Genomic DNA, 22,309 nt, shown 5'->3' on the forward strand with positions numbered 1-22,309 from the left:
AAGAGTCCGTTTGTTTCAGTTGTTCCTGTTCGCTATTTGCTGTCTCTGTTAGTTGTTTTTTCTGAAAAAAACAGTTGTTTTAGAATTTTACCAAACACTTTCTATCTCCTGTTTGATATTTAAATGCAAAAAGCAGTTTCGAAAAATGAAAACAAACAGACACTAAAAATCTCTTGAAGATACTTTTATACATTAATATCAACTACAAATAACATATTACTATAATCCTTTTTTCCAATTTTTGTAAGATCCACTTATCATAAAACACGATATAATTACTCAATTAATATATAATTAGTAAATTTTATCCAACAAAATAACTAATTCGATTCTTATATTATTAATTTGATAAAAAATATTTATCCAAACAGTATTGTTCATATGGATCCTAATGATCACGGTGAATTTGGTCATTCACTATTAGATGTATGCTGATGAATAGTTAAATTTACATGATCATTAGGGTCAAAAAAAAAAAAAAATACTGTTATCCAAAATAGTATGGAAAAATGATTAATCCAAGAAATGGAGTAGCAGACAACTCTCAACGGGAAAGTAACACCTAAAAACGTCCATTGGATCGTGAAATTAGAAAAAAATTAGTCGATAGAAACCAAATGCGGCTATAAAGTTCTGATGTCAGAAAATAAAATATAAAAGGGTTAAATTGAAAATTCATGATCACCGCCACGTCAGTGACAGCTTTACCCTCACATGCTGCTAAAAATTTCCCAATCATGGACGATTTTCTTTTTAAAATAAGATAGTTTAATTAAGTAATAAATATCTTAATACTGTTATGGGTTCAAATATTTTTGCGCATGCATATAAATACCCCCACTTTTTCTTCCATATTTTCTCACCCAAACCCCAAAAACAAGTCCTTTTACTTGCAAGTTTCTGTCTTTCTTTCTCTCCGGCGGCAGAAATTATGACAATCAGGCAACAGAAAGATGTTGAACGAGAAGATTTTAACAGTCTTGAAGACTTGGAATCTCCATTAATTCAGGGTGATGATGAGAAACTTGTTTCTTATAAAGAAAGTTGTGATTTTGACAAAAATGGATCCATTTCTATGGTTCTTCTTAGCACATTTGTTGCTGTTTCTGGTTCTTTTCAATTTGGGATTTGTGTAAGTTCTCTCTTCTCCACCCTCCTATACTCTATGCCTATGCATTTGTGTTTCTGCCTTTGGTTTTCATTACTGTAATTGGTGGTGTTAATTACAAATAGATATTCTATAGTTTTAGGGATTTATAGATGGATAAATGTGATATTTTTCATTATAGTGATTTGAGAAATTTTCATTTTTTCATTGACCTTATCAAATTTGGCTTATAATATACTCAAATCACAGATTTCGTTTGTAACGAAAAATATCATATTTACCCGTCTATAAATCTGTAAAACCATAGGACTAATTTGGCATACCAAACAGCCATTTAGTATTCTATTGGTATAGAGACAAGGATAAAGGTTGAGATAAGAATAAGAATAAATGATTGCGATAAAGATAAAAATATGATAAAATGTTTGGTAAGTGAGATATGTATAGGATAAAATAATATATTTTACTATTTTAATCTTATTTAAACTACATAACATTAATTTGAGACATGAGATGAACTTTTCCATCCTATTAAATTCGCATGAGCTTATTCCACCCCCCTCTTGGGTATAGGCAGGGCGGAGACAGGGGGCTGGGGTGCCCGGCCCCCTCGGGCCGCCGGAACCACCCTGAGTAGGGGTGGTTTCCGGCTCCCCTGTCTCCATTGTTTAAGGTTGGGGGTGCTAGACTTGAGGCGCTTTGGGCTGCCTCAAGTCATCCGTATTTGGGCGGCTCGGTTTGGTGTTAAATTGGCCCCCCAACCGAGCAGTTCTGTATTCGCCACTGGGTATAGGATTTGAGGGATACGACTCATATCTCGCTCTTATCTCCCTAACCTATCTCTAAAACAAACATGTGATAACTCATCTCAGTTTTTTTTTATCTCTATCCCCGTGTCTGGTGCAAAGTCATGTCATGTCAATGCTACTGTTTTGTATAGATGAAGGTTCATTAGAAGCTCATTTTTCATTCATTTGGTCCTATTTCTATGCAAATTGAGATGCAAATTGAGCTCCAATTACTAGTGCTAACATTGAACAGGTTTTGTTGGATCTATTGTTAATATGGAATTTGAAATTGCTTCTAAAATGTTAGGGTTTATATTCGTATAAACCTATTTTGGACTAATAAAAATGAGTTTTTTGGTTCTTGATTTAAGAAAAGTTGGTGATTTACTAAATGGGTTTTCCTTTTTTCTATGTTTCTTGTTGTGGGGAACAGAAAACAAGCACACAAACACAGATAAGTAAATAGTGAACAAGGTAAAGGTTGGGTTTTTTTTTTAGCTTAAGCTATTGTTTTGGCAGGTGGGGTATTCAGCACCCACTCAATCATCAATCATGGAAGATCTTAATCTCACAACAGCCCAGGTTAGTCTAATGATTTTCTTTCTGCTTTCTTTTCCAATTGAGGTTTTACATTTTCTGAGTTTCTGGTTCTGTTCAATTTAATTGCAGTACTCAATGTTTGGGTCTATATTGACAATTGGGGCAATGTTTGGTGCTATTACAAGTGGCCGGATTTCAGATTACCTTGGCCGGAAAGGGGTATGTTTTACTTTCTGTTTTAAGCAGTAAAAATGATGACCTTTTCAATTCAATTGATATGTATGATTTGGTTGTATAAGCAGGCAATGAGAATGTCAGCTGGGTTTTGCATTACAGGCTGGATTGCTGTGTTTTTCTCTACAGTATGTGTTGTTTTCTATTCTTTCATTCTTGGGTAAAATACATCCTTGGCTCCTCAACTATGACACTAATTACATTAGGCCCCCCTAAATTTCATTTCATGACATAAAAGTCTCCACGAAATGGCCAAAGGTTTTTTGGGAAGTATCCATTTAGGCTCCACGTACAAAATAGCACCAATGTAGCTTTAACGTTTGCAAAATACTACAAATTTAGGCCTGAATAACAAAACATGACACACTATTCGTGTTATTCAGTTAAGTTCTATTGGTACTCTTAGTCTTACATTAGTGCTATTTTGTACGAGTAGCCTAAATTGAAACTTCCTTAAAAACCTGACCTATTTTGGTACCTTAAGGTTATAATGTAAGTGGCACTATAGTTCAGGGCAATGGATGTATTTTACCCAAAAATTCATTTTTTTTGTGTGTTTTTTTGACCCAAAAGCCTGAAATTTATTGATGAAATTCTTGGCAATGGCTATGATTCAGGGATATTTGTCACTTGACATGGGTAGATTTTTCACTGGATTTGGCATTGGAGTTTTCTCTTTTGTGGTAATTTTTTAAGAAACTACATTTAGCATTATTTGATGATATATTCTCAGAATATTCTGATGCTAATGGAAAAAAAAACAACAGATACCAATATTCATAGCAGAAATTGCCCCGAAGAACCTTCGCGGTGGCCTTACCACATTGAATCAGGTAAGAAAAACCAAGCAACTATTACAGATAAACATGCCTCAATTTAGTGAATTCTCATAATCAGAAACCTTTTTCTACTGTGCAGCTCCTAATTGTTACTGGATCATCTGCTTCACTCTTGTTAGGAAGTGTCATATCTTGGAGAACACTAGCTCTAATAGGCGTTGTTCCTTGCATAGTCCTCTTTGCTGGCTTGTTCTTCGTCCCGGAGTCTCCTAGATGGCTAGTAAGAACCTGTTATACCTGCCATAGTTCTCACTTCGCCGTTTGATTCGAGGGCGAGTCTTGCAAAATGATAAGGAAATATGACTAACAAACAATTTTGTTATGCAGGCGAAAGTTGGCAGAGATAAAGAATTCCAAGTTGCATTGCAGAAACTCCGTGGAAAAGATGCTGATGTTACTCGTGAAGCAGACGAAATCCGAGTACTCCTCTTGAACTAACTTAAGAGAATCAATCTAATATAGTCCTATGTTGAACTACGCTTCGAACGATCAATCAACCACACAGAGAAACAAAGTACACAAAGATCACAGATTGAATCTTGAAACAACAATCAAAAGAATACACACAGAATTTACCCTGGTTCGGCTTAACTGCCTACATCCAGCAACTTCACTAATCAATGGAGATTACAACAAGATTGAAACAGTTTCTCCTTTTCCAGAAACTCTCGTGTTTTCCCAATCCCCAATTCAGATTATCACAGTGTACACTTATGACTTAGTCTAAGAATCTCTCTTCGTATGAAACTACTTCCCAACCCAGACCTTTTATAGCCTTTACAAAGTTGTGAAAATACCCAAAATATCCTTACTCAAAAATGTACAAACTCAGCAAGACCTACTGACCAGTGGTAACACAGCAAGACCATGTTGACCTGTATTATCACCTCAGTACCATGCTGACTTGATAACTCAGCATTCCGACTTCTTGATTTTACTCTTGCTGACGGGTTGACTTACAATTACGCTGACTTGTTGCTCAACATCATCATCAGCAAGTGATAACGACTTACATCCTAGTACATGTCTTAGAAACTGACTTGTTCTGTTTCTTGACAGGTTTATCTTCATAACCTTCAAGCCCTTCCGAAAGCTAGATTTCTCGATTTGTTCCAAAAGCAATACATTCGTTTCGTATTCGTAAGTAACTTGATAAAAATCCAATGTTTAATGTATATGTGGTGGTTTTTTCTGTTTATTGATATGTTACAAACTTTGGTTTGATTTGCAGATTGGAGTGGCAATAATGATATTCCAACAAATCTGTGGAATCAATGGAATTCAATTTTATGTCAGCCAAACTTTTGTATCAGCTGGTGAAAATCAATGTTTCCTCTGTGTTTTTTGCTTTCATTTTGTAATTAGTTCTTAGTCTAATTTGTTAATTTTTCAGGACTTTCCTCTGGCACAATTGGAACCATAGCTTATGCTTGTGTTCAGGTTCCAATAACAGTAGTTGGAGCATTGCTAATGGACAAATCTGGAAGAAAGCCACTAATTATGGTATATATATTACTTTCTCGGTTAAAATACGTCGATGTCCCTTGAACTGTAGTGCTACTAACATTATGGTCCTTAAACTACATTTCGTTAACTTTTTAATGGATGTTTGTTTATTTGGACGTTAATGTTACAATAATGTGAAGTTAATGGATTTTTATGTCATAAAATGAAGTTTAGGGACCATGATATTAGTAGCTCGGGTGCGATAAATGTAATTTAACCTTTGTTTCTTTGAAAGAAATTTTGAGATCATTACTAAATTTTGTTATGCATAAGTGAAGATTTCTGCAGCAGGGACATTCCTTGGTTGCTTCCTGACTGGACTTTCTTTCTTGCTCAAGGTGATTCAACTAATTAAACTATTAATTACTTCTTAATGCTTATTTTGCAATCTTCTGTCTGCTAATCATTTTTTCTGTGATCTTTTTATGGAGCAGGCACAAAGTTTATTGCTTGGATTGGTACCTATAATGGCTGTTTCAGGAGTTCTGGTAAATTTAGCTAAATTAATATCACTACTGCAATTTCATGAATGTTTTTGCAGAACTTAATGGTTTTTTCCCCCTTATGAAACAGATCTTCATATCAGGATTCTCAATTGGAATGGGAGCAGTTCCATGGTTGATTATGTCAGAGGTAAACAAAACATTCTGAAGAATTTACAGAATCAAGCACTGGAAAATGTAGGATTCTAAAATGTAATCTAAATATTCGTGTCGTTTTTGGGTCAGATTCTTCCTTTGAACATAAAGGGAGTTGCTGGAAGTCTGGTGGTGCTTGTCAACTGGATAGGTGCTTGGCTAGTTTCTTACACATTCAACTTCCTAATTAGTTGGAGTTCTTCAGGTAAATTGACTTCTTTTTCAACTCTACGGACTATCAGTAACAACAAACATTAACAGCCGAACCAAACAAACCCCGAAATTGATGTTGTTTTGCAGGAACATTCTTTTTGTACTCAGGATTTTCATTGTTGAGTATTGTATTTGTGGCCAAGTATGTGCCAGAAACAAAGGGGAAAACCCTGGAAGAAATTCAGGATTCTATTAATTCATAGAAAGTTAGAATGTTTCAGTTAATGGCTGAAAATATAATTCTTTGTTTAGAGAGAAGAAATTTTGATTCACAAGGCCAGAAGTTGCAGCTGCAATCAATCTGCTGCTTTGCTTCATTCCATAGAAATTTGATGTTATAGGGCCAAATGGTTCCTCATCTTGTAACAAACTATACGAGTTTGTGCGTTATCCATATCTATATATGTAAAAGCCGGGTTATAGAATTGTAACCTTCATTCAAACAATCAATGGAGAAGCATTTTTCAATCTTCTTGTTACTGCTCTGCTAAATTAGATTAACATCTTCAAGACATTGACACTGTTTCGACGGAGCGTTTGAAAGGCCTCGTAAAGCAATTGTGTACACGAATCGACAATAGGATACATACCTAACACGGATTAGTGGTTCAGTGTTTTATTAACGAGTAATAGTTCTTTTTTGGAATGATACAAAATGGAATCCAAATTTTTTGGATTGGATTAAGGTTGACGTGTTAATTTTTCTGATACGAATATTTTAAGATTATTATTATATTTTCTTAGGTTTTTACATGTTACCTAATCAAATTACAATTATCACCGATGAACATGATTCTTGCCTTTCATATTTTTACATATTATATATGATAGAGATAGTAAAATTACATGAATACATTACACAAACCTAACATAATATAAACGGATTAAAAGTTCATTAAAGATTGGCAAAAGAAACTATTCTACTTACAAGCAGGGGCGGAGACAGGGGGACCTGGGGGCCGGGCCCCTCCGGCCGCCGGAACCACCATGGTCATAAGTAGTTTCGGCCCATTTGTCTCCACAAAATTTAAGGTTATGGTGATTACGGTTCCTCTGTTTCCAAGAAATTTAGCTCAGGTGCTATATTAGTACCCAAAATTGGCCAAGGTACCGTTAAGTCATCTCTAAATCCAAATTGCTAATTTTTTGGGCCTAAATTTCTATTTTTTTTTTTGCCTGTTAGACCTTCATTAAATCCAAATTTCTACTTTTTTTTGGCCTTTTACGCCTTTCTTAAATCTAAATTTCTAATTTTTTCACTTATTAGGCTCTCACTAAATCCGAATTTTTTCTATTAGACACCGATTTATCAAATTTTTTTACACACGATGTGTAAAATCGGTCCTCCAACCGAGTAATCCTGTATTCGCCGGTGCTTATAAGTGTTCCCCACTAGTGACTAGACACACAAAAGCAACTCTCACAGTTTCACAGCTGGTGGTGACGGTGGTGGTCCGTTAGAATGTGATAATCAATATCATCCTGATAGCGAGCTAGTAGTAGCACTTTCCACTGCATATTTATTAGTCAAATGCTTGATGTATTAGAATAGTTTTTAAGGTTTAATCATGTGTAATTTTCTCCATGTAATTTACTGCTTATCTGGTTTATAGTTTGTAGATGTATTGTTTATTGTGAAAGAATTAATATTGTGTGCTGAAATATTGTTAATTGTGTAAAAAGTGCTGAAATCATGTATTTTTTTTTTCATTAATTTATGTTTATTTAGAATTATGCATTCTTTAGTATTTGTTAAAGGGTCAATTACATGAATATCATAATTAACTACAAAATTACAACTAAATCATATTATCAAATTTAATTCTTAATATGTCATTATTTTCTATATATTACAAATAAAGTATCATTTTACATCCTAATTTAAAAATTCTGAACCCAATTTATAAATTCTAAACCCTAAAAAATATATTATAGACACCTAATTTATAAATCCTAATCCTTAAAATATATTAAAAGTACTAAATTTACTAGTTTGACATAATACAAAATTATGATTTAATGTAGTTGTAAATAGTTTTGAAAAGCTGAATTTCTGTGTAATTTTCCCAACCCCCAATATAGAAACCTTGAATCAATTTCTCCATCATTTACAGAAAAACAATACAAATATGCATTCTCTTATCATATATTTGTAAGGTAATATTTTGCTATTTTATTAATTTTACCTTGTTTGTGTGTTGTTGTTCCTCATTGTTTGGGATTTTAATCATCCAAGTTAGAGCAGCAAGTGTTTTGTTTTGGGCCAAACATTTCTTAGGAAAGCAATAGTATTGTTGGGTAATACAATACAATCACAAAGGATAGAAAAGTTGGCTCTTTAGGCCACAAACCAACTTGTCAGCCACGTGCTACCTTTTGTTTACATGCGCCACCTCACCCAACTCCAATACTTTACATGTGTTCGCCACCGGTCCCACATAACCAAACCTTATAATTTAATTTCTTTCAAAAAACAACAGGATAATCAAATTTAGAAAGGAAGTTGCTAATAATGTTAGTTTAATCAAATTTACCAAGTTGAATAGCAGCTTTATCCTCCATGTAATAGATAAACAAACAGGGGGTAGCTTTAAGAATTGTCTTACATATTTAAGGAGTTATATAGCTTTTTCATTTAGCAACGTGAGATATCTAATAAATCCCCTCACATCCATTCATATATTGCGTGACGCCAATATCAGTGGGAGTCCCAACATTAAACCATGTCTCTGATATATATTTACCATGTAAATAAAAGTCTAACTCATCCAAAAGTACAATAAAAGGTGAGAATTCTAATACCATATAAATAAAAGCCTAACTCATCCTAAGAGATATCTCAAACATTAAAAATTATCTCACATATTTATGAAATCAGTGTAGCTTACTCATTTAGCAAAGGTGAGATTACAGACCGAGAGATGGAAGTTTCTTTTTTCTCCCCTTGGAGCGGAACTTTTTCCAAAATATTACTCCTACATGTTAAGAGTTAGAACTTGTTACACAGATATTCTGCCAAGTAATTTAACTTTTTTTCATCCAATCAGAGCAAGAAAATGTTCCTGCTCTACCACAGAAAAAAGTGGTCCATCAACTTCAAAAGCTGACATTTTGGTTCTTCTATTCTTCCATTCTTCCAAGTTTTCTTCTGCTCTGCTTCTTTCCCTTCTTGTGGAGCAAAACGGCACCGGATATGGCAGCGGCTTCTCTCACTTCTTCGTCTTTCCTTCAAACTCAACCTCTGACAAATCATCGCCAAAACCGCCAACTATTCCATTTCAAAAATAACGGTCAAATTAGCAAAATCACAAGGAACCCGCTCTCTTTAAATTCACAAGCTGCTTCTGTTTCCCTTCTCGGATTTACCAGGGCTGCAAAATTATGGAATTCAAGAGCAAGAACAAGTAGTTGCCCAAAAGCAGGCAGGTACTAAGTTCACCTCCATTTGGGTTAGAAATGTACTGTTTATTAATGGCGGAATTGAAAGATTTTCATCATTAATGTTTGGTTATATGCAATGCTCGTGGATATTTTTGATCCAAGTCTCATCGGTTAGGTTTTACGATTTTAAACACATCTACATTTATTAGAAATAGACTTACTACTATAACACATTTCAATCTATGTTTCCATACATGTCACTCTGAGTCTGTTTTACATTTTCTACATGAGATTCAATTTATTCATATGAGATCATATTCATCGTTTAAGGTTGCTCAGGTTGAGTTTTACAGGCTCACCAACACAGGTGGATTGTGGAAACTCTGCTTTAATACCAATTGAAACAGTGGTGGATTGTGGAAATTCGCTTTGATACTAATTGAAACAGTTTGACTTAATACTTTGTAGATATTTTGTACTTCCCTAGTCCCATTCCTTATGTTTGGAAAAAACCCCGTGGCGGAATCAAATATTTAATTTGGTTAAATAAATCGATAATACTGTGATTTATGTGTGGCTCGGGGTGAAGATTGGAAGTGGTACAAAAGATTGAAGAAAATAATACTCAAAATCCCTAAACCCAAGTACTACCAAAACCTCACAATTTTCTATGGGGAGAATATCACTCAAATTTGCAATTTAGTGTCAATTGCTTGGATACATAAACCTATCCCAATGCACAAACCTTTGTTCACACTTTCCGCCCTGGCACACCCCCCTCAGTATCGGGTCATTACAATGTCAATGATAGCTTAGCTCCATCCGGAATTCCAATCCTTTTGCCGATTAATTCTTGCTAATTTCTTTGCTACTATAGAGTTTGTTTAGTTTTGTTTAGATGTACATACTATTTAATTTGTCTTATTTTCATCCAAAAAGCAGTGCTTAATTTAATTACAACTCTTTTGATCTTTCATTGTTTTAGCTCAAGAAAATATAGAAACAAAGGAGGAGGATGTGAGTGATGACCTCGAGGAGAATGGATCACTTGGGATGGTTCTTCTTAGTTCACTAGTTGCTATTTGTGGATCCTTTCAATTTGGAATTTGTGTAAGTTGTTCATTCTCAATTTCAGGTTCATTTTATTACATACTCTTGCTGGTTTAAGTCATGTTTTTCCACAGGTGGGCTACTCAGCACCCACTCAAGCTGCAATCATGGAAAGTCTTAATCTAACTACAGCTCAGGTTTCATCTCTTCTCTTCTTTTTCCAGCTGCAGGGTACATTTTCTTAAGTTGCAGATAGATTAAATTTCTGTTCGGATTGCAGTACTCCATGTTCGGTTCTATACTAACAATTGGTGCAATGCTCGGTGCTATCACAAGTGGTCCGATCACTGACTATTTCGGTCGAAAAGGGGTAACTTCTGTTTCCAATTCCAAGCCATAATTTTTACTAAACTCCAGTTTGCTTCATATGATTCACTTAACAACCAGGCAATGAGATTTTCGTCCATAATTTGCATCTCCGGATGGCTAGCTGTTTTCTTCTCTAAAGTATGTTCGTATCCGCCATTTGATTCTTGAGATTTCCTTGCAAATATGTGTATCTTTACTTAATAAGTAATGGCATTGTTTCAGAATTATTTGTGGCTTGATGTGGGAAGGTTTTTAACTGGTTTTGGTATTGGAGTTTTCTCCTTTGTGGTAATTCCATTATGACCATATGCTAGTTTTTTTTCTAATTTTTCTTACTCTTGTAAACTTTAATGTTAGTTATTTGAAAATGAAAACAGGTTCCGGTATTCATAGCAGAAATAGCGCCGAAGAATCTGCGCGGAAGGCTTACCACATTGAATCAGGTAAGAAATAATAGAACTATTACTATGCATAAAAGTTTTGCTCTTTGATCCCGGGTATTCTATTTGTTCTGCAGCTCATGATTGTAATTGGAGGATCTGCTTCTTTCTTGATAGGAAGTATCATTTCATGGCGAGCGCTAGCTCTAACAGGTCAACTTTGATTCTGCATTGTTTTGTTGTTGATTTCAAGTTGAATGCTTTAAAATTCCAAAACACTGACTGCTGGTTTTGATTTTAAAGCTATTAGTCCGTGCATTTTGCTGCTTGCTGGTCTGTTTTTTGTTCCAGAGTCTCCCAGATGGCTGGTAAGAAAATATACTTGTTAGATATCCCACGTTGTACTACGAGATGAGATTAAACATTCTCTTGTTCAGATGAAAGTTGGCCAAGAAAAGGAATTCCTAGCTTCATTGCAGAAACTTCGCGGGAAAGATGCTGATGTTACTCGTGAAGCCAATGAAATCCAAGTACTTGTTTCGAACTAACTTACGAAGCATCTGATTAAACATAGATCATGTATTTTGGTGACTGTTTACTTTCTGGTTTTCAACAGCTCAACATTGAAACCCTTGGCTCTGAGCCTGAAACTAGATTTCTCGATTTGTTTCAAAGGCAGTACATTCGCTTTGTGTTCGTAAGTAGATCATTACCATTTCGAGAGATTCGATGATGTGCATTCATCTTGAAACTCTCCTGTTTTCTGATTTTCAGGTTGGAGTGGCACTGATGGTGTTCCAGCAGTTTGTAGGAATCAATGGCATTCAGTTTTATGTTAGTGAAACCTTTGTATCAGCCGGTAAAACCCATTTTACGTCTTCATACCCGAGTTCTTAATCTCGCCTGTTGATTTATTCTTGATCCAACAATGAAACTTATTTGCAGGACTTTCTTCTGGCACAATGGGGACAATAGCTTATGCTTTAGTTCAGGTTTTTAACATGTCAAACTATTAAAAAAAAAACATTTTTCGAGTTAATTTTTTCGTCTTTCGGATGAAAACTGATGCATCTAAAACTGATTCAGGTTCCAATAACCATATTTGGAGCATTATTATTGGACAAATCTGGAAGAAAACCTCTAATAATGGTATTCATACACATAACTTCTTATTCTGCAAATTAAGTTCTCAAATCATTTCTAAATATATTGTTTCGCCTATGCGAGTGAAGGTTTCTGCAGCTGGGACATTCCTAGGCAGCTTCTTGACCGGAGTTTCGTTCTTTCTCAAGGTGATTAATTAGTGCATAATTTTGCACACTCTATCTGGATTTCAGGCCTTAAGTACTAATTTCCATTTATGATGTTTTTACATACCAGGCAAACAGTTTGTTACCTGGGTTGGTACCTATAATGGCTGTTTCAGGAGTGCTGGTAAATTTATCTTCGACAATTAACTTCGATCTATATTTTCACTGTTGCTGGTAGATTTTAGTTGATTAATCCGCCAAATAGCTATCAGCAACTGTTTATTAATCCTAAACAAACACTGTTTGGAGTAAAACAACAAAAAGAAGCTACAACACGGAGAACCAAACGGGTACTAAATCGCTCTCTCTCTTTTATTTTTAATTTGCTTGTTTGTCATCAGATATACATAGCAGGATTTTCAATGGGAATGGGAGCAGTTCCATGGTTAATAATGTCTGAGGTAATTAAACATAAACTAATCTAGCAAGATATAATACTTAATTACCATCCAATTCATTCAGGATTCAAAGCAGAATGATGTGATAAATGCTGCAGATCTTCCCTATAAATATAAAGGGAGTAGCTGGAAGCTTGGTGACACTTGTGAACTGGGTAGGTGCATGGCTAGTTTCTTACACTTTCAACTTTCTTATGGGCTGGAGCGCCTCAGGTAATTGCAACTTTCTTTAAAACTACTTTCGTAGGAAGTAAAAGTTTCAGCTTCCATTGCTGATTTACAAATATATCTCCAATTCATTATCGGATTTTTCCACAGAATAATGGTTTTTGTTAGGAATTTCCTTCCATAAGGTCGGGTTTAAAAAAATTCCGAACCTAAAGCTCCTCCCTGGGTTGTCCGAGTGCATATAAGGCCAGTGTCCAAAACACTGGATTTGAAAGCAAAAGAACCTGATGTTGTGATCCAATAACATGTAGATATTGTCCGATTTAACTCAAATCTAACACTTTGGGTCTCACGACTTTAGAACGCATCTACATGAATTGAATACACACCTTAAGCCTCTATCACTCTCTCTCCATTTCTAATGTGGAATTCAGTTCATTCACGTGCGCATAGCCATTCATTAGGGCCACTCTGTGCTCAGGTCTTCTACATCAGTGCCACCCACTCCGAACCAGATCATTACAGTTGTAACTGAAAAATTTGCCGCAACACCGAATTCTTTTGGTTGTTAGAGTGTATATAAAAGGTTTCAGAAGCAAAAGAACCTGATGATTCAATTACCAGGTTCAATGTCAGATGCTGCAACACCGAATTCTTTTGGTTGTTAGAGTGTCTAAAAAACCAGTGTCCAAAGTACCAGTTTCGGAAGCAAAAGAACCCGGTGATCCAATTACCGGATTCAGTGTCAGATGTTGCTGCAACTGAGTAAGTTGCAGCAATTATTATGACACTAGCGTTTGAAACAGCGAGTTCTTTGCTTTTGAAACGGATACGTATTTCGAACACCAATTTTCGTACACACTCTGTCAATCTAAACACGAGCATTATTCAAAGAAAAAAACCTAGATTACGTTTGTAATATTTTGAGTATTTCAGGTACATTCTTCTTGTACTCGGGATTCTCATTATTGAGTATTCTATTTGTGGCAAAGTTCGTGCCAGAAACCAAAGGAAAAACCCTGGAAGAAATTCAGGACTATATGACGTTATAAATACTGCTAATTAATGCTTGGAACTTTTTTTTGGAGTTGCAGTCATGACAAAGCAAGATGTTCATTCATTCTTTACTCTTGTATTAATTACTTGTTGTACATAGTTTTGCAAATTATATAATAATAATATGTTTATATTTCATAATTTTTTAAGTGAAAATTTGGAAAAAAGAATCATGTAGTATAATGACAATGCATCTAGTATAGTAGCTACGGGGTCGTAGCTTAATTGACAATGCATTTTGAATTTGTGGGAAGAGATTTCAGATTCGGTTGCTATTACACGTATCGTCTTAGAGAGATGAGGAGTTTTAACCGTAACTTAAATGAGGATACATATGGTATAGACTGGTTTTCAATATACCTGCTAATGGGGAGCTAGTATACCGGTTTGGCCCAAGCCCAATCTCAAAATACTGAGTTTGGTCTTGCATTTTACATGTGGTTCAGGCCGGATCCATTTCTACAAATTTGTTTAGAAATTAAAATATTAAATTGGACTTTTTATATAAAGGGTTAAGGTGCAAATATACCTCTAGCGTTTTGGGTCAGGAGTAACTTTACCCTTAACGTTTAAAATGGTGCAATTTTACCTCTAACGTTGGAAGCTAAGAGCAATTTTACCCCTAAAGTTGATAAATTGGATCAATTTTAGACACTATTATAAAACACATATATTTTTGTTCATTATTCTGCACCAATTGAACAACAATTCGTTCTAAAAAAAGATTTTATATTTTTATAATTTAATAATAGAATTGGAGATTAATATTTATAATTTCGATGAATTTTTTGAATTTTTTTTGTCTAATTCATACAAAAAAGATAGTATATATTTTTTTATTTTTTATTTTTTTCACATCTCAACATATGTTTGTGATTTGTTACTGATAAAATGATGCACGTGTGAAGTTTCGATGACAAGATTTATGACTGAGAAGACAATTTGATGAATTATTTCTCAAATTGATCCAATTTATCAATGTTAGAGATAAAATTGCTCTTGCCTTCCAACGTTAGGGGTAAAATTGCTCCTGACCTAAAACGTTCGAGGTATTTTTGCACCTTAACCCTTATATAAATTATAAAATTACAATTAGATTATAATATCAAAATCAATTATTAATATGTCACAATTTTCTATATATATAGCAAATATTATTCTAATTTAAAAATTCTAGACTTCAATTCATAAATTCTAAATTCTAACAAATATATCATAGACTCCTAATTTATATACACTGGTCCTTAAAATATATTAAAAATAATGATTTAGTTTTTTTAATAGTTTATCCGATTTCTCGGGTCGATGCTCGCCAAACACCCTTTAGGTGATCCTCTCCCAATTAAAGCTTTCCGCGTCTCACCAGGACTTGAACTCGAGATCTAGTTTAAGCGATTTGCGGCCTTTAACCACTCAAACCGATCTTAATTGGTCTAAATAATGATTTACTTAGTTTGATATAATTCAAATTATTACTTAAGATAATTTTAGATAATTTTTTTAAAATGAATTTCTATGTAAATTTGTCTAGTTTTGACCATCTTTCACCGTTTTTCAAAATAATTAGTTATTGATAACTTTCCTACTAATAAAAAATCAAAATAAAATTTGACATATCTTTTAATTTAGAACTAATTTCCAACTAAATTTTATAGAAAAAAATAAAAAAAACGTGAAAAAATAGAAAAAAACTACCAAACCATGAAAACATGAATAGTTAAAACACTCGGAAAAACTCGTGAAAAACAATAAAAACGACGAGATGTGAAAAATAGAAAAAAGCGAAAAAGGTGAAATATGGGAAAATAGAAAAAATGGTTAAAATGAAAAAAAATGAATACCATGCAAAATGAAATCGATAAAAAGGCGAAGACTAATAATAAAAAAACCGTTTTTCATTTTTCCCTATCTTATTGTTTTTAACGTTTTTTTCGTTCATTTTTTTATTATTGTTCTTCACGTTTTTATGGTTTTATGCATTTTCATAGTTTTAAACAATTTTTCTATCCTAACGTCTTTTTATTTCTCAGTTTTCACGTTTTACCGATTTTTTATGCCTTCCACATTTTTTCAAATTTTTTTCGTTTTTTACTATTTTGCATCTCACGTTTTTTTAGTGTTTTTACCTGTCTTTTCGTATTTCATTTTTCATGCTTTTCATATTTGTAATGTTTTTTTTTTTGTTTTTAATGGTTTTGACATTGTTTTTTTTTTTAATTTTTTTAACAAATTATTAAACAGGATAAGTGGGTTAACTCGGTTAAATCGGCACCCAACCTATTTATTATATGAGTTATAGTTGAAGAAAATATGTAGGATAATGTTTTACCTTATACATGTTGATTGGTGTAAAACATTTTTTTTCACCTTTATTTTTTCCTATCGACTAATATGGTATTTTCTATTGATTTATTTTCTTAAACAAACAAATATTAGAAAATGAGGACACTATTTTTTGGTAAACAAACGGTTTCTAAAATTATTGAAAAATCAAATTGTTTTATCCTCCATTGATAAATATACATAGAAGGTACAAAAATGTATCCAACATACAACCACATGTAATTTTACCCCTAACATCTAAAATTGTACAAAATACAGACAATGACGAATACATGATTACTGGGTTGGGGGGGCCGATTTTACACGTGCGTTCATAAATTTTTGTTTTTTCCTAAATCGAACTTGCTCAATTTTTTGTTCGCCAGATACCCTTTAGGTGATCCTCTCCTAATTAAAGCTTTATGCGTCTCGCTAGGACTTGAACTCGAGATCTAGTTTAAGCGATTTACGGTCCTTAACCACTCAAACCAACCTTAATTAGTCTAAATCAATGTTGTCAGGCTCGGACCGGACCGACCGGTCGAACCGGGAACCGGCCATGAAACCGGTCCGAGCCTATCCGTTTATTTGAAAGCTCAAATAACAGAGTGACCCGGGGATGAACCGGGACCCGACGGTCGGCCCGAGAACCGGTGTGACCCCGGGTCTGTGGAATTAGGCGGGCAGGAAAATTTTTTAGGCGGGTAGAATTCTAATTTTGGCTTTGGGGTGCTGAAAATTAGGCGGGCAGCAAAGAATTTTGGGCGGGCTGGATTTAAATGTGGGCTTTTACAAACTAATCTATATTAGGAAATAAAAAGGGTCAAATACATGAATATCATAATTAAGTACAAAATTACAACTAAGTCATATTACTAAACTTAATTCTTAATATGTCGTTATTCTCTATATATTATGATTTTACAGTATGATTTAAAAATTGTAGATTCCAATTCATGTATCATAAACTCTAGAAAATATATTCTAGATTTCTAATTTATAAATTCTAATCTGTAAAATATATTAAAAGTATTGATTTTACTAGTTTGACATAATCCAAAATTATGACTTGATATAATTGTAAATAGTTTTTAAAAGATGAATTTCTGTGTAATTTTCCCAAATAAAAAATAAAAAATGGACTTTGAAAATTAGCAAAAGTGGTCAAGTTAAGGAACCCTAATTACAGTGCGGTATCCGCGTCGCCCACGTCTTGCGGGCGCGCACCTAACCCGACATTTAATTGATTGCACCACTTGCGCGTGAGAGAGCCTTTCTCCTAGTAATTACTTAAAGGCTTTTCAAGACCATTTACTTATAAACTAGTTAATATTCTCATTTCTTTCCTATGTGGGATAAGAATGCTTAGTTTATTTTTATCTTCTTCTAAAGCATTTCAAGTGGTTCACTTTAAGCATCAATTTCTCATTCATCACTTCTCCGTTTTGAGTTTATAATATACCATTAAAAAGATCGCATGTCATAGAATACGTTTACATATTTCAAGTTATTCTAAATTCTATTTATCCGTTATATATTTAAGTCTCAAGTTGACAAAGAATAACAAACCAAAATTGTTTATAATTTGTTTTGGATACATATACTTTATAAAAATAATTTTAAATTAATTATATATATAAATATTATTTATTTATTTATTACATCATCCGGTTTGACCAATCCGAGCCATCCGGTCCGACCAAGTGACCTGTGACCCAGTCACCAATCCGGTTTGATGTCCGGTCCGGTTCTGATAACATTGGTATAAATAATGATTTACTTAGTTTGATCAAATTCAAATTATTACTTAATATCATTTTAGATAATTTTTTTAAAATGAATTTCTACGTAAATTTCTTTAAAAAGCAAAAGCTTTCACCCTCTTTCAATATTCTTCAAAATAATTAGTTATTGATAACTTTCCTACTAATAAAATTCAAAATAAGATCTCACATATTTGTAAATTCCGAACTAATTTGTCAAAATATTGATATAGGGCCCGTTTGTTTTATCTACTGTTTTCTGTTGCTGTTTGCTGTTACAGTTTGCTGTTGCTAGTTGCTGTTTGCTCTTACGGTTTTCTATTTGCTGTTGGAAAAAACTGCTTTTCCAAAAAGCAGAGATTCTCTGCTTTTATAAAAGGCTGCTTTTCAGGTGTAAAAAACAAACAAAAGGTCACTAACCAAACATCTAATGCTGCTTTTCAAGTGTAAAAGGCAAACATGAATGTCACTAACCAAACTCTCCATTTCGAACTGAAAAGACAAACAGAAGCACGAAAAGGAGCACCCAAACACCCCCCTAATTTGTCAATATTAGGAGCAAAAATTCTTTTGATTGCCAACATTAAGAGTCAATCGCAATATTTTAGAAACTAGATGTATTTTTGCTCCACCTTTAGAAAATATTAATACAATTTTTTTTGTTAGAATTATTTTCAGTGTTTGGCTACAAAATCAAAAAATATTGTATGGTATTTGATTATATCATAGAAAATATTTTTCTATTATAATTTTTATTTCCAACTAAATTTTATATATTATAAAAAAAAGAAAAAAAAAAGAAAAACGTGAAAAAATAGAAAAAACTACAAAAACATGAAAAAATGAATAGTTAAAACACTCGGAAAAACTCGTGAAAACCAATAAAAACGATGAGATGTGAAAAATAGAAAAATGAAAGAAAAAAGTGAAAAAGGTGAAATAGGGGAAAATAGAAAAATGGTCAAAATGAAAAAAAAATGAATACCACAAAAAATGAAACTGATAAAGCGAGGAAAAATAATAAAAAAATGTGAAAACAAAACGTTTTTCATTTTTCTCTATTTCATGTTTCTTATTGTTTTTTATGTTTTTTTGTTCATGTTTTTGTTATTCATGTTGTTATGGTTTTATGCATCATCTTCACAGTTTTAAACAATTTTTCTATCTTAACGTCTTTTTGTTTCTCGGTTTTCACGTTTTACCGATTATTTATGCCTTCCACATTTTTCCAAATTTTTTCGTTTTTTACTATTTTGCATCTCACGTTTTTTAGTGTTTTTACCATTCTTTTCATATTTCATTTTTTCACATTTTTCTAGCTTTTCACAATTGTATTGTTTTTTTTTCGTTTTTAATGGTTTTGCCATTGGTTTTGTGTTTTTTAACGAATTATTAAATAGGATAAGTGAGTCAACTTGATTAAGTCGGCACCCAACCTATTTGTCATATGAGTTATAGTTGAAGAAAATATTTAGGAAAATATTTTACCTTATACATGTTGATAGGTGTAAAACATTTTTTTTTCACCTTCTTTATTTTTTCCTATTGACTAATATGGTACTTCCTCCGATTCATATTACATGTCTTTCTAGAGATTATTTTTTGTTTCATATTACATGTCATTTTATATGATTAGTACACGTTAAGTCATTTTTTTTGCTGTTATAAAACGTGAGTTTACGAAAATTAATTAGAATAATGGACTTATTATAGAATAAATAAAATATTAGAATCAATAAATAATGGGCAACAATGTTTTTTTTTCTAATATCCTTAATTTCTATACAACTCTCTAAAAAGACATGTAATATGAAACGGATGAAGTATTTTCTATTGATTTATTTTCTTAAGCAAACAAATATTGCACTGAGGACAATATTTTCCGGTAAATAAACGGTGTCTAAAATTAGTGAAAAATCAAATTGTTCTATCCTCCATTGATAAATATATATATAAGGTACAAAAATGCATCTAACATTGACAGTAAAAAGAAATTTTAACCCTAACATCTGAAATGGTATAATTTTATACCCAACGTTAGCAGCCAGGAGCAATTTAGGGGCTGATTTTACACGTGCGTTCGTAAAAAATATTTTTTTGCTAAATCGAACGTTTTCAATTTTTTTTATATATATGCATATTATAATTTCAGTTGTCAATAACCAATTTTTAAGTATTAATGTACAATTTCTCAAAATTAAGCTAAATTTTGTTTAAGATTCTTAACATGTAAAAAAATTGGATTTAGGGAGGGCCGAACAGGTAAAAAAAAATTAAAAATTTTGATTTGAAATGGCCTACCAGTTAAAAAATTTAATAATTTGGATTTAAGAAGGACCTAAACGAAAAGAAAATAGAAATTTGGATTTAAGGCCTGTCTAATGAACAAAAATATTAAAATTTTGAATTTTGGATAAACCTAACACTTAATAACTTAATAACTTAATAACTTTATGGGTTCGGTTATGATTTGGTCACTAGTGATTTTAAGTTAGTTATATCGCTGGATACATTCATATACACCATTTTCTCTCTGAAATCAAATTCATGTAAAACAATTACATGCCCTATTGGTTCTGAATATTACCGTTGTAATCTCCTGTCTTGGGATTCCCTTGTTTTAAATGGAATATTCCATTGGGTTGTGGAAACAAGTTCTAGAGGCAGCCGGATCTCCTAGGGGTATGGTTCGCCGAATAGCAAAACGAAATCTTCCAAGCGGACATAGACCCGATTCATTCCTAAGCTTGCTTTCTTGCAGCAATATGATCAGTCCGAGAGTTCTGGAGAGAAGAGAAAGCTTAAGGCCATTGCTGGTTCGTATGATCCAGCTTCCAGTCCAAAGGTAACTAAGAAAGCTTGGACTTTATCTTATCTTTGGATTGGCTACGGTATTCTGCCTCTATCATTCTAGCTTTTGATGTAGCCAATGAGACATTTGAGAAGCTGCAATTACCCGTAGACGTGTCATTGAATTCCAAATCATTTGCAATTGCAAGCCTATTCGAGCACAGAGGATGTCTTTGTGTTTCCATTTCAAAGCCTGAAGCACAACTTTTTAAGGAGAGGCAGATATGGATAAAGAAGGATTATGGTGGTTGGATTCATTTGCTTACGGTCAAGCATCCACCATTGTTTTGGTGGCATTTGCATTTTTTATGGGTTTCTATGAGGAATGAAGTCATATCTCGTAGTGGTCAAGAGTTTATAAGGTCGCGAAGAGAAAATAACAACTTGGATGAAATTCGTATGCAAACTCATGTGAATATGGCAGTTTTGTATGTAGAGACTTTGGTTTCACCCAATGGCTGCAACTGCCCATAAAATGTAAGAGATAAAGAAGTTGATATCAGATTTTTCAGATAAAGCGAGACAGAGAACTTTCAAAGAAAGTAACTATGCTTTTAGTTATACTTATCTTTTTATATTATATTTAACTATTTATGTTCTTTTATTTATATGAGGATTTGAAATTATTAGTTGGAAGAGGGTCAGTTCTTGATATGAATTTCTCTATTTTTGCATTGTTTGTTCTGTTTGATGATTAGAATTTTCTCAATATTAATTCCTATGAATTTCTGTTTGATGAATTCTTCTATTTTACTCTGTTTGTTCTGTTAGTAACTTTTTGTTTGTGTATAACTAGGTTTTTTTTTCGTTCTGTCATCATAGAAGTGTTGTGGTTTTTAAAACAAAATCTTAAGAAACATTTTTTGAACTCTATATAATAAGGTTTGGGATGAGAACAGATATTAAAAAGTATTCCGACAACGGACGATTTCCACAATCCAAACAAGTATAAACAATAAGCTATATTAGATATTTCTAAGTATAATGATGTGATAATTGCTGCAGATCTTCTCTATAAATATAAAGGGTGTAGTTGGAGTGCCTCAGGTAAATGCAACTCTCTTAACTACTACTACAATAAGTAAAAGTTTCAGCCCCCACTGCTGATTTACAAATATATGTCCTGTTAAATTTTTTCCCGGATCTAATGCTCTTCACTCCAGTATCAGACTTCGTATAAAACCGATGTCCAAAACACCGGTTCAAAAGCAAAAAGCATGTTGATTGAATTATAGAGTTCAATGTCAAATGCTGCTGCAACTCAAAAAGTTGCAACAACTGTTCTGACATTTGACTCTGATATTAGATGTCACTGAATCTGGTGATATATTAAAGAACTAAAACAGAAGAATAAAGAAGAAGATCATCAGATTTCTTTTAAATAATTCTACATTTT

General features: G+C 33.1%; 2 protein-coding genes across 4 annotated transcripts; both read left to right on the forward strand.

Annotated features, from left to right (window-relative positions):
• The first annotated feature begins 835 nt into the window (after positions 1 to 835).
• On the forward strand, positions 836 to 6,334 carry LOC136219871 (sugar transporter ERD6-like 16). Of its 2 annotated transcripts, none has more exons than XM_066007436.1 (16): positions 836 to 1,132; positions 2,416 to 2,478; positions 2,566 to 2,655; positions 2,739 to 2,798; positions 3,288 to 3,353; positions 3,438 to 3,503; positions 3,589 to 3,729; positions 3,837 to 3,929; positions 4,569 to 4,649; positions 4,741 to 4,825; positions 4,903 to 5,012; positions 5,294 to 5,353; positions 5,450 to 5,503; positions 5,589 to 5,648; positions 5,744 to 5,858; positions 5,954 to 6,334. In XM_066007436.1, the coding sequence occupies exons 1-16, from the start codon at positions 932 to 934 to the stop codon at positions 6,067 to 6,069; spliced, it is 1,461 nt and encodes a 486-aa protein (XP_065863508.1). In that variant the 5' UTR covers positions 836 to 931; the 3' UTR covers positions 6,070 to 6,334. The 2 variants fall into 2 exon arrangements, with proteins under 2 accessions (XP_065863508.1, XP_065863509.1); XM_066007437.1 differs by having other exon boundaries at positions 996 to 1,132; positions 2,330 to 2,478.
• A 2,510-nt stretch (positions 6,335 to 8,844) lies between these two features.
• Positions 8,845 to 14,119, forward strand: LOC136219870 (sugar transporter ERD6-like 16). Of its 2 annotated transcripts, none has more exons than XM_066007434.1 (19): positions 8,845 to 9,288; positions 10,233 to 10,357; positions 10,432 to 10,494; positions 10,578 to 10,667; positions 10,745 to 10,804; positions 10,889 to 10,954; positions 11,044 to 11,109; positions 11,184 to 11,259; positions 11,350 to 11,414; positions 11,484 to 11,576; positions 11,663 to 11,743; positions 11,821 to 11,905; positions 11,992 to 12,038; positions 12,133 to 12,195; positions 12,279 to 12,338; positions 12,427 to 12,480; positions 12,698 to 12,757; positions 12,853 to 12,967; positions 13,859 to 14,119. In XM_066007434.1, the coding sequence occupies exons 1-19, from the start codon at positions 9,060 to 9,062 to the stop codon at positions 13,972 to 13,974; spliced, it is 1,614 nt and encodes a 537-aa protein (XP_065863506.1). In that variant the 5' UTR covers positions 8,845 to 9,059; the 3' UTR covers positions 13,975 to 14,119. The 2 variants fall into 2 exon arrangements, with proteins under 2 accessions (XP_065863506.1, XP_065863507.1); XM_066007435.1 differs by having other exon boundaries at positions 9,155 to 9,292.
• Positions 14,120 to 22,309: the final 8,190 nt, after the last annotated feature.

Source organism: Euphorbia lathyris, chromosome 2 (genome assembly GCF_963576675.1).
Source record: "Euphorbia lathyris chromosome 2, ddEupLath1.1, whole genome shotgun sequence".
Taxonomy (NCBI): domain Eukaryota; kingdom Viridiplantae; phylum Streptophyta; class Magnoliopsida; order Malpighiales; family Euphorbiaceae; genus Euphorbia; species Euphorbia lathyris.

Coding starts and splice junctions, on each gene's coding strand:
- LOC136219871 (XM_066007436.1), top strand. CDS start 932: ATGACAATCAGGCAACAGAAAGATGTTGAACGAGAAGATTTTAACAGT. Junction 2,479..2,565: donor TTAATCTCACAACAGCCCAG/GTTAGTCTAATG, acceptor ATTTAATTGCAG/TACTCAATGTTTGGGTCTAT. Junction 3,504..3,588: donor GCCTTACCACATTGAATCAG/GTAAGAAAAACC, acceptor TCTACTGTGCAG/CTCCTAATTGTTACTGGATC.
- LOC136219870 (XM_066007434.1), top strand. CDS start 9,060: ATGGCAGCGGCTTCTCTCACTTCTTCGTCTTTCCTTCAAACTCAACCT. Junction 10,358..10,431: donor CCTTTCAATTTGGAATTTGT/GTAAGTTGTTCA, acceptor GTTTTTCCACAG/GTGGGCTACTCAGCACCCAC. Junction 12,039..12,132: donor TAGCTTATGCTTTAGTTCAG/GTTTTTAACATG, acceptor AAACTGATTCAG/GTTCCAATAACCATATTTGG.